At 35.8% G+C, this 10,510-nt stretch overlaps 2 protein-coding genes and 1 long non-coding RNA gene across 7 annotated transcripts; all 3 read left to right on the forward strand.

Moving 5' to 3' along the window:
- Positions 1–195: 195 nt before the first annotated feature.
- LOC137713444 (DNA polymerase delta small subunit-like) lies at positions 196–2,611 on the forward strand. Of its 5 annotated transcripts, XM_088684475.1 has the most exons (6): positions 219–270; positions 385–468; positions 748–877; positions 1,318–1,424; positions 1,503–1,618; positions 1,740–2,070. In XM_088684475.1, exons 2-6 carry the CDS (start codon positions 403–405, stop codon positions 1,876–1,878), a joined length of 558 nt encoding a protein of 185 aa, XP_088540601.1. In that variant the 5' UTR covers positions 219–270; positions 385–402; the 3' UTR covers positions 1,879–2,070. The 5 variants fall into 5 exon arrangements, with proteins under 5 accessions (XP_088540602.1, XP_088540603.1, XP_088540604.1 ...); XM_088684476.1 differs by lacking the exon at positions 1,740–2,070 and adding an exon at positions 2,106–2,611 and having other exon boundaries at positions 196–468; XM_088684477.1 differs by having other exon boundaries at positions 196–468; positions 1,503–1,629; positions 1,727–1,804.
- A 2,164-nt stretch (positions 2,612–4,775) lies between these two features.
- Positions 4,776–6,111, forward strand: LOC148691398 (uncharacterized). Its single transcript, XR_015955789.1, has 4 exons — positions 4,776–4,887; positions 4,995–5,062; positions 5,210–5,276; positions 5,782–6,111. It is a non-coding gene; the product is annotated as an uncharacterized LOC148691398 (long non-coding RNA).
- A 681-nt stretch (positions 6,112–6,792) lies between these two features.
- On the forward strand, positions 6,793–8,169 carry LOC137713779 (uncharacterized). The gene is made up of 2 exons (XM_068453130.2): positions 6,793–7,268; positions 7,979–8,169. The coding sequence occupies exons 1-2, from the start codon at positions 6,882–6,884 to the stop codon at positions 8,066–8,068; spliced, it is 477 nt and encodes a 158-aa protein (XP_068309231.2). The 5' UTR covers positions 6,793–6,881; the 3' UTR covers positions 8,069–8,169.
- The last annotated feature ends 2,341 nt before the right edge of the window (positions 8,170–10,510 follow it).

The following is a 10,510-nucleotide window of genomic DNA, read 5'->3' on the forward strand; positions in this document are numbered from 1 at the left end:
AATAATATTATAGTGTTTGGTAAACTTTTATATAAAAAAAGATGTGAAAAAAAAACAACTGATTTTTCAAAGCTGAATTTTGCAACGTCTTATTTTTGGCTTTTTTCCATAAAAAATTATGAAAAAAAACTGAAGCTGAATGTTTATCTAACACAAAAATAACTCTCAACTTTTTTTTGATTCCAGCATGTTTCAGAACCGCCCAGCACCAAACAGGTGTAAGGAACTGAGCCACCTCAAAGAGCGAGCGCAGTGAAATTCTCTGCTGCTGCTGCAGCTGCTTATTTTCCCGCCATGGAAGCCATGGAACTCAGTACCAAACAGGTGTAAGTAACTAAGCCACCTCAAAGAGCGAGCGCAGTGAAATTCTCTGCTGCTGCTGCAGCTGCTTATTTTCCCGCCATGGAAGCCATGGAAATCGATTCGGAGAAGAACCTCCACAGAAAGCATTCCACCTACAAATTGCTGGTCCGTACTCTCTCCCTCCCCCCGTTTCTCCCTCTCTAGAAATTGTACTTCTCAGGTCAACTTGTTTATTTACCGAGATAACACACGAGAAAAGAAGGGAAAGTAGACAAATTTTCATGCTCAATCGGAAAGTTCAGTTCTTTTTCTAGGGTTTCTCAGCAACCTTTCCTGAATTACGAGCCACAGCTGAATTTTTTTGTAGCAATTAGTATGAATTATTTCTTAATTTCGATTTGTTATTGGGTTTTTATTTTCTTCGTGATTTTGTGTTAATTGCAGGACGAGAGGTTTGAGATTCAAAAGGAAATGTACAGGGGTCAACAGTACAGCCAAATATACTTCGCCCGCCTCCATATGATGAGGACCCTCCTCTATTCCCTTGTCCCTAACTGGAAACCCCATTTGCCAGGTTCTCAATTTTTTGTATTTATTCAACATTTGCTGAATTTTAGATTTCGATTTTCCTGTTAAATTTCGTTCTTGACGGAGTTGATGGCACGGTACCCGTAAGTTTGTCTTTGAGTTGGCTACCCGTGGAAGATAATTGGTTTTCTATAATTCGTTTAAAGTTTAGATTTTTTGCATTGATTGTCATGTTATTTATTATTTTTTATGATATCTGCATATCAAATGTCTTCGTATTGAAATAGGGGTTCGGGGCTTGCAGAAAGTTAGGATTTTGATAGGAAGAATGTCTTACATGTCATTGGATTAGAACGAAGGCAGGATTTTTCTTCGGCTAGCTGTTGGGATTTTTCATTCATTTATGTGAAAATGTAAAGTATTAATGATTTGGTTTTCGGGTAAAATGGCAATCTGAAATAATAGGGTGTTCTGTATGGTTTGTAGTTTGCAGAGTTTTGGGATTGGAAAGGGACAAGGAATGCATCATTGTTGGAACCCTCTACAAGCGCATGAAACTCAAGCCTTGTGTTCTCGATGAATACTCTAAGACGGTAGTGTACTTGCGCAATGTTAATTATTAATTTCTGAGGTTTTCTCATTTACTGTTTATAATATTGTAAATTTTACAGAGAACTGTGACACCACTTGTCAAGCCTCATAATTTTGTGCACCCAGATGACCATCTGATTTTCGAAGATGAAAGTGGAAGAGTTAAGCTTTCTGGGAATGTGCTTTCACTTTCTGTGTATGTAACAGGTCTTTGTCAAATTAAAATATTTATTCGAACTGTTTCATTTTGACCGGGAAGAATCCAAATTGCTTAACATTCTACTATGAATCAATATGTTTGAAGCATGCTGATGTAGGACAATAGGAATAGCTAGGAACACAGAAGACATCCGGGCTCACTCCGGCCTTTGGCATCACACCAGTATTGGAGTCACTCCCACCAAAGATGTATCTATTCCCTTTTTGTTTTTTAAATTAGCCCTTTCTGTAGGCTAATTGGTACATGAATATGGAAAGATCCACATTAATATAGTTTGAAATTCTAAAGACTAATTTAAAGACTAATTTATGACACTTGATGCATTAATTTTGTAACATAGAGAGACTTAAAAGACATGAACAGTACATGTGTAAACTGCATAAGAAACTAGAAATACCCTAATTTCTTAATTTCTGGCTTGGCTTGTGCATCACATGCTCATTCTACGTTAACATGTTGATAGGGACTATTGTTGGTTTATATTGAAAGCAGACTGATGCCGGTGACTTCTTAGTCCTAGATGTTCTTGAAGCTGGAATACCACCCCAGATAGAGTTGCCACTTAAATCAAGTATAATCTGACTTTTCTCCCTTTCTATTACTTTGCAATTTTTCTTCTTTGCAGAAATGTTTGTTCTTGCCTATTTTTTTCTATAGACTTTCATCTTATATTTAATAATTTTATAGAAGGGTCTAATAACTTTGGAATCAAAATCAGTTCATGCAAGTTGAATACTACAAACTGTTGTAGGGATTGAAAGACACATTAATGCTAGGATTATGAATTTGGTGAGAAATGTACATTTGGAAAAAGGTCGAATTTATGCAAAAGTATGTTAGACAATATTGGCTATAAAAAAATTTTGTTTAAGGAGGAGCTACAATGTCTTGTATTTAGGTTCTCATTTTCCTCTAGTATTCTTGTTCTTTCACAATTATCTTTACCTCAACCATTTTATACTAATTTTATTTTGTTTCACACAGGAGAACCAACCGATAGGATGGGTCAAGACCAAGAGTTAATCAATTCAATAGCCAATAGAAACTTAAAGGTGGTAGCCTCCAGTTCGTTTGTCACCCAGCAAGAGTTAATTAATGACTTAATTATTGTAAAATCCCACATCGTCCAGGGGAGTGATCCTTATATGTATATTTCCATCTCTACCTAGCACGAGGCCTTTTGGGAGCTCACTGGCTTCCGGTTCCATGGGAACTCCGAAGTTAAGCGAGTAGCGCACGAGAGCATTCCCAGGATGGGTGACCCATTGGGAAGTTCTCGTCTGAGTTCCCAGAAACAAAACCGTGAGGGCGTGGTAGGGGCCCAAAGCGGATCATATAGTGCTACGGTGGTGGAGCGGGCCTAGGAAGTGGTCCCGTCTGGGCCGGGATGTGACAATTAACATCAAGCTAAAATCAGGAGAAACAACCTCTCAGGTTACACATCCGGTTTACCAACCCCAAACCCAAGATCAAGGAGAACAAACTTCTCCAATGGAATCTGATTTTGATGCAGGTCAAATTCATCATCAACTTCTAGTTTTGAATAAACCTTTTAAACCAGATAGGAAAAAACTCAATGCTGATATTGAGGCTGAAGAGAATATTCCAAGAAGGAATATTTTCAGAAATAAATATACAACAGAAGAAAAACTAGAAATCCATAAAAAATGGAAAGAATTTATGCAAACCCACATATTTGAAGTATTTTTCTTCGATTATGTCGAAAAGTAGTACGAGTCTGAAAAGAAATTAGAGGTACTAACCAAAGAAAATTGGCTTAAAGAAGATAAGACAATAGTCTCCTCTAGTCATCCTCCACAGGAAACAATCCTTATCACAACTGCTAATAAGCAAATCCCAGCTACTCCTTTCAAACTTCCCAAAGAAGATGCAGGAGTAAAACCAGTCATAGAACAAAACAATTTTACTAACCAGAGTCTCCACACCATTGGAAAACAGTTAGATAAAATAGAAACAAAAATTGACGAGCTGTGTCAACCAAAGTCGTTAATTAGGGAAAAACCCCTGGTTAACTTGGCAAATATGTTGTTTTTGTATCTGGATTTCGTGTTGGAAGCAGCTCTTTAAACCCTCTCCAGTTTCAGCTTCTTGTTGATCATATAACAGGACATTTAGGAGATGAGAAGGTTCATGCCGTCTTATCCTTCATTATCGTGTGCTGTGCATTATATATTAAATTGTCTTAACATACTAACTTTGTAGAACATTAAATAGGAACAAGGTATTGCAGCACAGATAGTTCATGTTGTAATTGCTGGAAATTCTGTTGAGGTTCCTTGTGGACTTCTTAATGGACAGGTAAACCATTTAGATCTTTCTGTTAATAGGATGAATATATTGCTTAATGATTTCTTATAAACTGAAAAGCCTAAGAACATAGTTTTGAAGTTTTTTTAATCTTTGTTGAAATAATAAAATGGAAAGCCTAAACCTTTTGTTGTATAGTTTCTTAAATTTTCAATCGAGATGCCTGATAGGTTCATATGCTACAGCAAAACTTAGTAATTCTCTTTCTAATTGTCGTTTTGTCCATTGTTGCTAGAATTTAGCATCAAAGGATCAATCAAGGCTGTCTGAGCCAATTAAGGAGCTGAATATTTTGTTGACTCAGGTTTGTTTAATCATATAACTAGTGAATATACCTCATCTGTGCTCCTATCATGAACCACACTGCTTAATTAAATATACTTGTGCTAGATTGCTGCAGGTTTGTCTTTGGATATCATTTGATCTTGATGATGTCAGGTAAAATTGTAGATCTAATTTGACTTTTTGCATTGTCGATCAAAATTTTTGTTTTGGTATTACTTATTAGGTAATTACTTTTGACATACTGGTATTGTGGCTTTCAGGTTTCTTGGAACATCGGGGCAAAATATAGATGATCTTGATAAGTATTCAGAAGCAACGGATAAACTTGATTTTATCTTTTGCCTGTGTAGTTTTATTGGTCACCCGAATCAAGTTGTTATGTTAAATTGGTTGTTTGGCTTGGAATTCAGCTTGGCTGAACTTCGTCTCCAATTTGAGACTAAACAATGAAAATAATTAGGACAATCATTTGTAATTTTGGTCTTCCCATGGGTTTATGTTTGAGTTTCTCTTGTTATCATTATGTTTCAGGATGCTATCCTTTCACGGATAGGGATCCGTTCCTGATCGAGAGTTGTCCTCACGTTTACTTTGTTGGTAATCAGGATAAATATGATAGTCGCTTAGTAAGGGTATTTTCTTGTAACTTCTGTAATCATTTACTAAATACTTTTCATGCCAAAAATGAATTATTTATTTCTTTTCATCGCTTGAATAGTCTACAAACTTCCGATTGCAGGATCTGAAGGTCAGATGGTCAGACTCATTAGCATACCTAAATTCTGTGAGACGGGAGTTGCTGTTGTGGTAAGCTGTTTGATATTCGAGCATGCTGAAAACTTCTTGAGGAATAAATTTTGATGTCATCGTGAAGTTAGATGAGTTTTCATGTCTCGTCTGTTAAATAATTTCTTGCATTCAAGCGTATTATGTTGGTGTTTCCCAATTATACAGCTAAACTTGAGGAATCATGAATGCCATACACTCAGTTTCGGGACTCAGTTCAGCTCATAACAACAAGGTACAAGGTTTATCAATGACAGTTCTGACTTCTTCGTAATTTGCCTCCCGTCAATTTTCTCTTTACAGGTGATAATCAAGGAGATGTAGAAGTAGGTTTTATAAAACTCCCATTTTAGATTAGAAAGAAGATAACTGGCTCTTTCTATAAGATCAAGTGATACAAATTCTGAAATAACATGAAATTATGACGCTTTATGGCATGATCCTTCATCTTTACGATACACATGCTAATTGATTTTTAGTTGAAAATAACTAGAAGTAATCTCATAGGAGCATTGATGACTCAAAACTCGTTTCGATGTATTTTTAACTAATCCAACATGCTTGACTATATAATGTTGACGCTATCAGTATTTGAAGTTCTGGAATGTTTTACGTGCGTTAAAAGAAGTCTATACTGTTGCATGGAATTTCTTGAACATTTGGAAGTGCATGCCCAGAAAACCAACCTTAAGACGCTCACTGAAATATTCTCAATTAAAATTCAAAATTCATAAATTCAGGCTTCCGAAGACATCCTCTAACAGCATTTGTTGAGATCCATTGAAAAGAAATCCGAATGGATGGAATCTGCGGAGCCAGTATATTTGTTTCTTTTTGTAACATTTGCTTGTAGAATATCTTTATGTTTGTTCTACAAAGTGTAATATTCAAGAAAAACAAACGAAAAGTTCAATTTTTTTTTTAATTTTAATGAAAAAGAACAAATAAAAGTGTAGTGAATAGTACCAAGAAAAGGTAAAATTGTGGTAAACAGTACCGGAAGTGTTTGGTTAAAACTTCGTAATATTTATTGTATTTATTTTCAATTAGGCATTAGATTTCCTTAGTTACTTCTCTCACTTCATTATGCAAATGACTTCACTACCCGTTTACTTTTTCGTTACATGTAACGAATAATTCCTTGTTACATGACAAAGTGATATTATTTTACTGTTAAAACTTCATAATTCAAATTGGTTATTTCCGTTATCATCATCTACAAATCCATTTCTAGAAAAAAAATTATTTGATTTAGAGATTGTTTAGTCATCTATATGAATCAAATAAGTTGACGAAATCCTAAGAATATTGCTTGTTACCATAAACTTCGATGTGTTCAACACATAAGAATCGGAAAACAATCCCCTTCTTAAAGATGATCTATTTTTATTATGAGCAAAAAAGATGATTTTTATAGTGGGCTTTTGGTCCAATTCCTCACCAATCCATTATTATTACCGTTACTTGGCCCAAAAACCCCAGATCCAACTTTTTCGTCACCACATCATCTGCAAAATTTGTGTCAGGATTGAACATGGGAACCCTAAACCATATACAATGATGCCAAATTGGAATTTTTGGTACTCCAAAACATAATCACATGCTCACAAATCATAATACACTGCACCTCCAGGCTCCTCTTTGTCTCCCTTGTAACGGCTATATTTCCCCCACTCCCCCAATTATTCAAATAATTCCCCCAAGTCCTAACCCCAACGGTCCAATTTCCACAAATACAGTATTAGCACTAATAACACGTACATATAAATTATAAAGCTTCCACATTGCAATTTTACGTACTATCTTTCTCACAATATCTCTCTCGTTTTACAAATTTACAATGGAAGCTATCACTGCTCCAACTCCTACTTGTAATACTACTACTGCTGCCGCATCTGCAAGTGTTCAACATGTGACCAAGAAGTCTTCCGACGAGCTGCTGAGGAAATTTGCGGATTCCGGGGATGAGGCTGAGGTTCCTGCGAGGAAACAGCTGGCGGTGAGGGTGTCGAAGCGTCGGAAAAGAAGCCGGGTGAACGGGGATGGGGATCAGCAGTGTGAGAGCCCATTGAGTGGGAAGAGTGGATTGGTGGAGAGGAGGTCTCTGCTTCCTGCTGGGACTAAGAGCAAGGCGTTGTTTAGGAAGATTGGGATTCATGGCGGCAGGGCTTCACACCTCAGGGCTAGGGATATCAGGAACAAGTCCCTCTTTGGCACAATTCACAAGGTTAGATTTTTGTTATTTTTGTATTTATTACATTACATAAAATGTGTTTTGATACCAGCGACAGTTAGGGAGTTTCGTACTCGGCACATTGTATGAAAAAGTAAATGCTTATACTCACACATAGATATGAGATTATGAGGTCCTGCATTGATTGTCCTTTTCTCCAATATCGCTTGTGAAAAAAAAATCTAATACCGCTTTAGTTCTTTTGTCCTAAAATGTAAACCCTAAACCCGAAAACAGTGCATCAGTCCTTGTGTGATCTGAGGCATATAGAAAGCATTAGTAGAGCAGGGTCCAACATCTCTCCCCACCCACCCCCAACCCCATCATCTGTAGATTGTTCATTAGGGTTTAGGGTTTTACGGCAACTCTGTGGTGCAGCCTGTTGGACCTGTTAGTAAAGCTGTCACTAGCTTGGTCCAATTTGCCAGCTAACTAACCAACCTGCCTATCTCCATTTTTATTAAGGGGAGGGGAGGGGGGAGGGTAAAATAGTTAAATCTTGCATATAGGGATTTAAAAATTTCGTAGCAGTTATATCTTACATAAAACTCGTACTGCTGAATGAGACTTAACATTATAGTCGGACTTATTTTTTTTTCATTGATAAAAACTGGTGAACTTTTATATTGTTACAATTTACAAGTGGGAATGAAAAGTCAACTTATATTGATGCTTTTTTGTGTTTGTCATGATGTTATGTGCAGACATGGAGAATGGCCATTGAAGGAGCTTCAAAGGTTTTCATGGAAAAGCATTACAACAGGCACAAACGTTTGATCAATGACATTGTCTAGCTCAACGAACAGACACCCTCTTAGTATTAATCTGATCGTCCATTTTTGGAATGCGTGGTTCAAATTCATTGTATATTAGTATAAAAATGCTTTTTTTATCACGAATTTTATCAATTTGATATGAAGTTTTAGTTTCCTAACACAATCGGTTCGGTCTAATTTTCAACCCAAAATCCGAATCATACCCAATAATGCGAATATTCAAACCAAAACGTGTCCACCCTCTACTAATAAAAATTCTCCACCTCCTCTTATCCATATAGAAGAAATGGAGTTTCTAACCCAATTTGTTGGCCAAATAAAAGAGCAGCACTTGTACATGTGACGTTGACCACAATTGGACAGCACAACCGTCTGATGGGATTCATGGAGTCAAATCTGAACCCATCCGTGGCAACAACGACATCTTTAATCTCCAACTGTACCATCATCCCATGAATGCCTCTGTGTGTGTGTTGTAGTGGATTCATCATCTTTCTGGATTATCACAAAGAGAGAGAGAGAGAGAGAGAGAGAAGGCAACCTGAATAGTGAAAGCTGTGACAGAAACGAAAAAGCCACAGTTACTCACATGCTGCATGTGTTCTGGAGAGCCTTTAATTTTTTATTAATTTCTTGGAAAGCAACATGCCGTCCCTCCCTCCTCCTACCTCCGCTGCATTTCCTCCGTTCATAAAAAAGGACAAAGTTGGTTTCCTGAAAAAAGGACAAAGGTTGGTTTCCAAATCTTTAGGTCATCTCCAATCGAAGGGTCTAGAGGGCCAGAAGGCCGAAAATAACACGAAAACCGACTCCAATAGAGGGCTAGGCCAGAGGGCTGTGGAATCTGAGAGGATCTCACGGAATCAGAGAGGGCTAGAGGGCTAGAGGGCTAGAGGGTTGGCTGCTTGGCTGGCCAGAAAATATAGCTTTCCTGTTGGTTATAACCGACAGGATTGCTTAAAAAAAAAAAATTTGGATACAACGGCTAGTCAACTAGCCGTTGTATTCATTTTTTTTTTTTTTTTTTTGGTTTTTTGGGCCTTTTTTTTTTTTAATTTTTAAAAATTCTAATTTTTTTTTCTTATAAATACCTAAACCATTCATTAAATTTAAATTCTAATTTTTTTGGTTTTTTGGGCCAGTTATCGTTGTAGTTTTTAAATTTAAGTTGTTGTAGTTTTTAAATTTAAATAATAAATTATGTTTGGCCCTCGGTTGGAGACAATTTTTTGTGGCAGGGCTAAAACGAGTCCTCTAGCCCTCTGGCTCTCGGTTGGAGATGGAGGCAAATATGACTCTGTACTGTTCATTAAAATATTAATATCTTGGAGAATCTTGGAGGGCCAGAGGGCTAAAACGAGTCCTCTGATCAGCCCTCGATTGGAGATAACCTTACATTTCATGGTTACACCTACCCAGATCACTCACACGTGTTCTCTAGGGTTGGATCTCATATCATGATTATGATCGAATATTTTGTCCAAAAAGTCTACTCAAATATATATATATATATATATATATATATATATATTGTAAATTAAATAAATAAATAATCGTGACTAATTTTAAATAGTTGGATATAACTGGGGAAGATAAGTTGTAGTGCTTATTATTATTATTACTAGTATATGGGCACACACTTGTGTGTGAGAAGATTTTTTATTTTTGTTTTTGAAATAGAAGGAGAGAGGAAGAGAGTGATAGATAATGTGGGTGTGGGATTTTTTTTTTTTTAATTTAAATTTTTTTTAATTACAGATATGTTATGATTATATGTAGGTGAGGTTTTGAAAAAGAAAAACAAAATTTATTTGTGTGAAATTACATTTTTGCCTCATATTTCATATTCATGTTCTGTTTTAATTAGATGGTTAAATTCATAATTTTATAAAATTTTTTGGTTGACAATGAATATTTTATTAATTAGTAGAGATTATTCATAAATTTCATAAGCCATAAATAAAAAGAAAAGAGAGTTGCACATGCATTGCACATGGGATGGATATTGTAATTTGTAGGAATCTAAAGGTTTTATGATGCTAAAAGGAAGCTTCATACAATCTCAATTTCAGGGGAAGAGGAGGCATAGACTTTGTCATTGTTTAAGGTCAACGCACAATTTGCTTCACCCCATTTATAATTGGGTGTTTTAACGAAAAGCTTACAGTATTGTTCAATTTAACGAAAAATCATATTTTTACACTAAAAAGTCAAACATGATACTATTCATTTTACTCTTTATTTTGTTCTTATCGTTAAAACTCAAAATTTTCAAATCATTTTCATTAATTTTTCTTTTTATAATATTATAGCTAAAAGAGAAAATCACACTTTTGAAATCTGCATTGGCTAATCAATTATCCTCTTTTTAATCATATCAGCGATTGTGTACACGCTATGTAAGTGTTAAGCATGAGGAGAAAGTGAAATAAAAACTTTTTTAATAGTTCAAAACTAGAT

This window comes from Pyrus communis, chromosome 14 (assembly GCF_041283825.1).
Source record: "Pyrus communis isolate YQ-2024b chromosome 14, ASM4128382v1, whole genome shotgun sequence".
NCBI lineage: Eukaryota > Viridiplantae > Streptophyta > Magnoliopsida > Rosales > Rosaceae > Pyrus > Pyrus communis.

Coding starts and splice junctions, on each gene's coding strand:
- LOC137713444 (XM_088684475.1), top strand. CDS start 403: ATGGAAGCCATGGAAATCGATTCGGAGAAGAACCTCCACAGAAAGCAT. Junction 878..1,317: donor CTGGAAACCCCATTTGCCAG/GTTCTCAATTTT, acceptor TATGGTTTGTAG/TTTGCAGAGTTTTGGGATTG. Junction 1,425..1,502: donor TCGATGAATACTCTAAGACG/GTAGTGTACTTG, acceptor TAAATTTTACAG/AGAACTGTGACACCACTTGT.
- LOC137713779 (XM_068453130.2), top strand. CDS start 6,882: ATGGAAGCTATCACTGCTCCAACTCCTACTTGTAATACTACTACTGCT. Junction 7,269..7,978: donor TCTTTGGCACAATTCACAAG/GTTAGATTTTTG, acceptor TGTTATGTGCAG/ACATGGAGAATGGCCATTGA.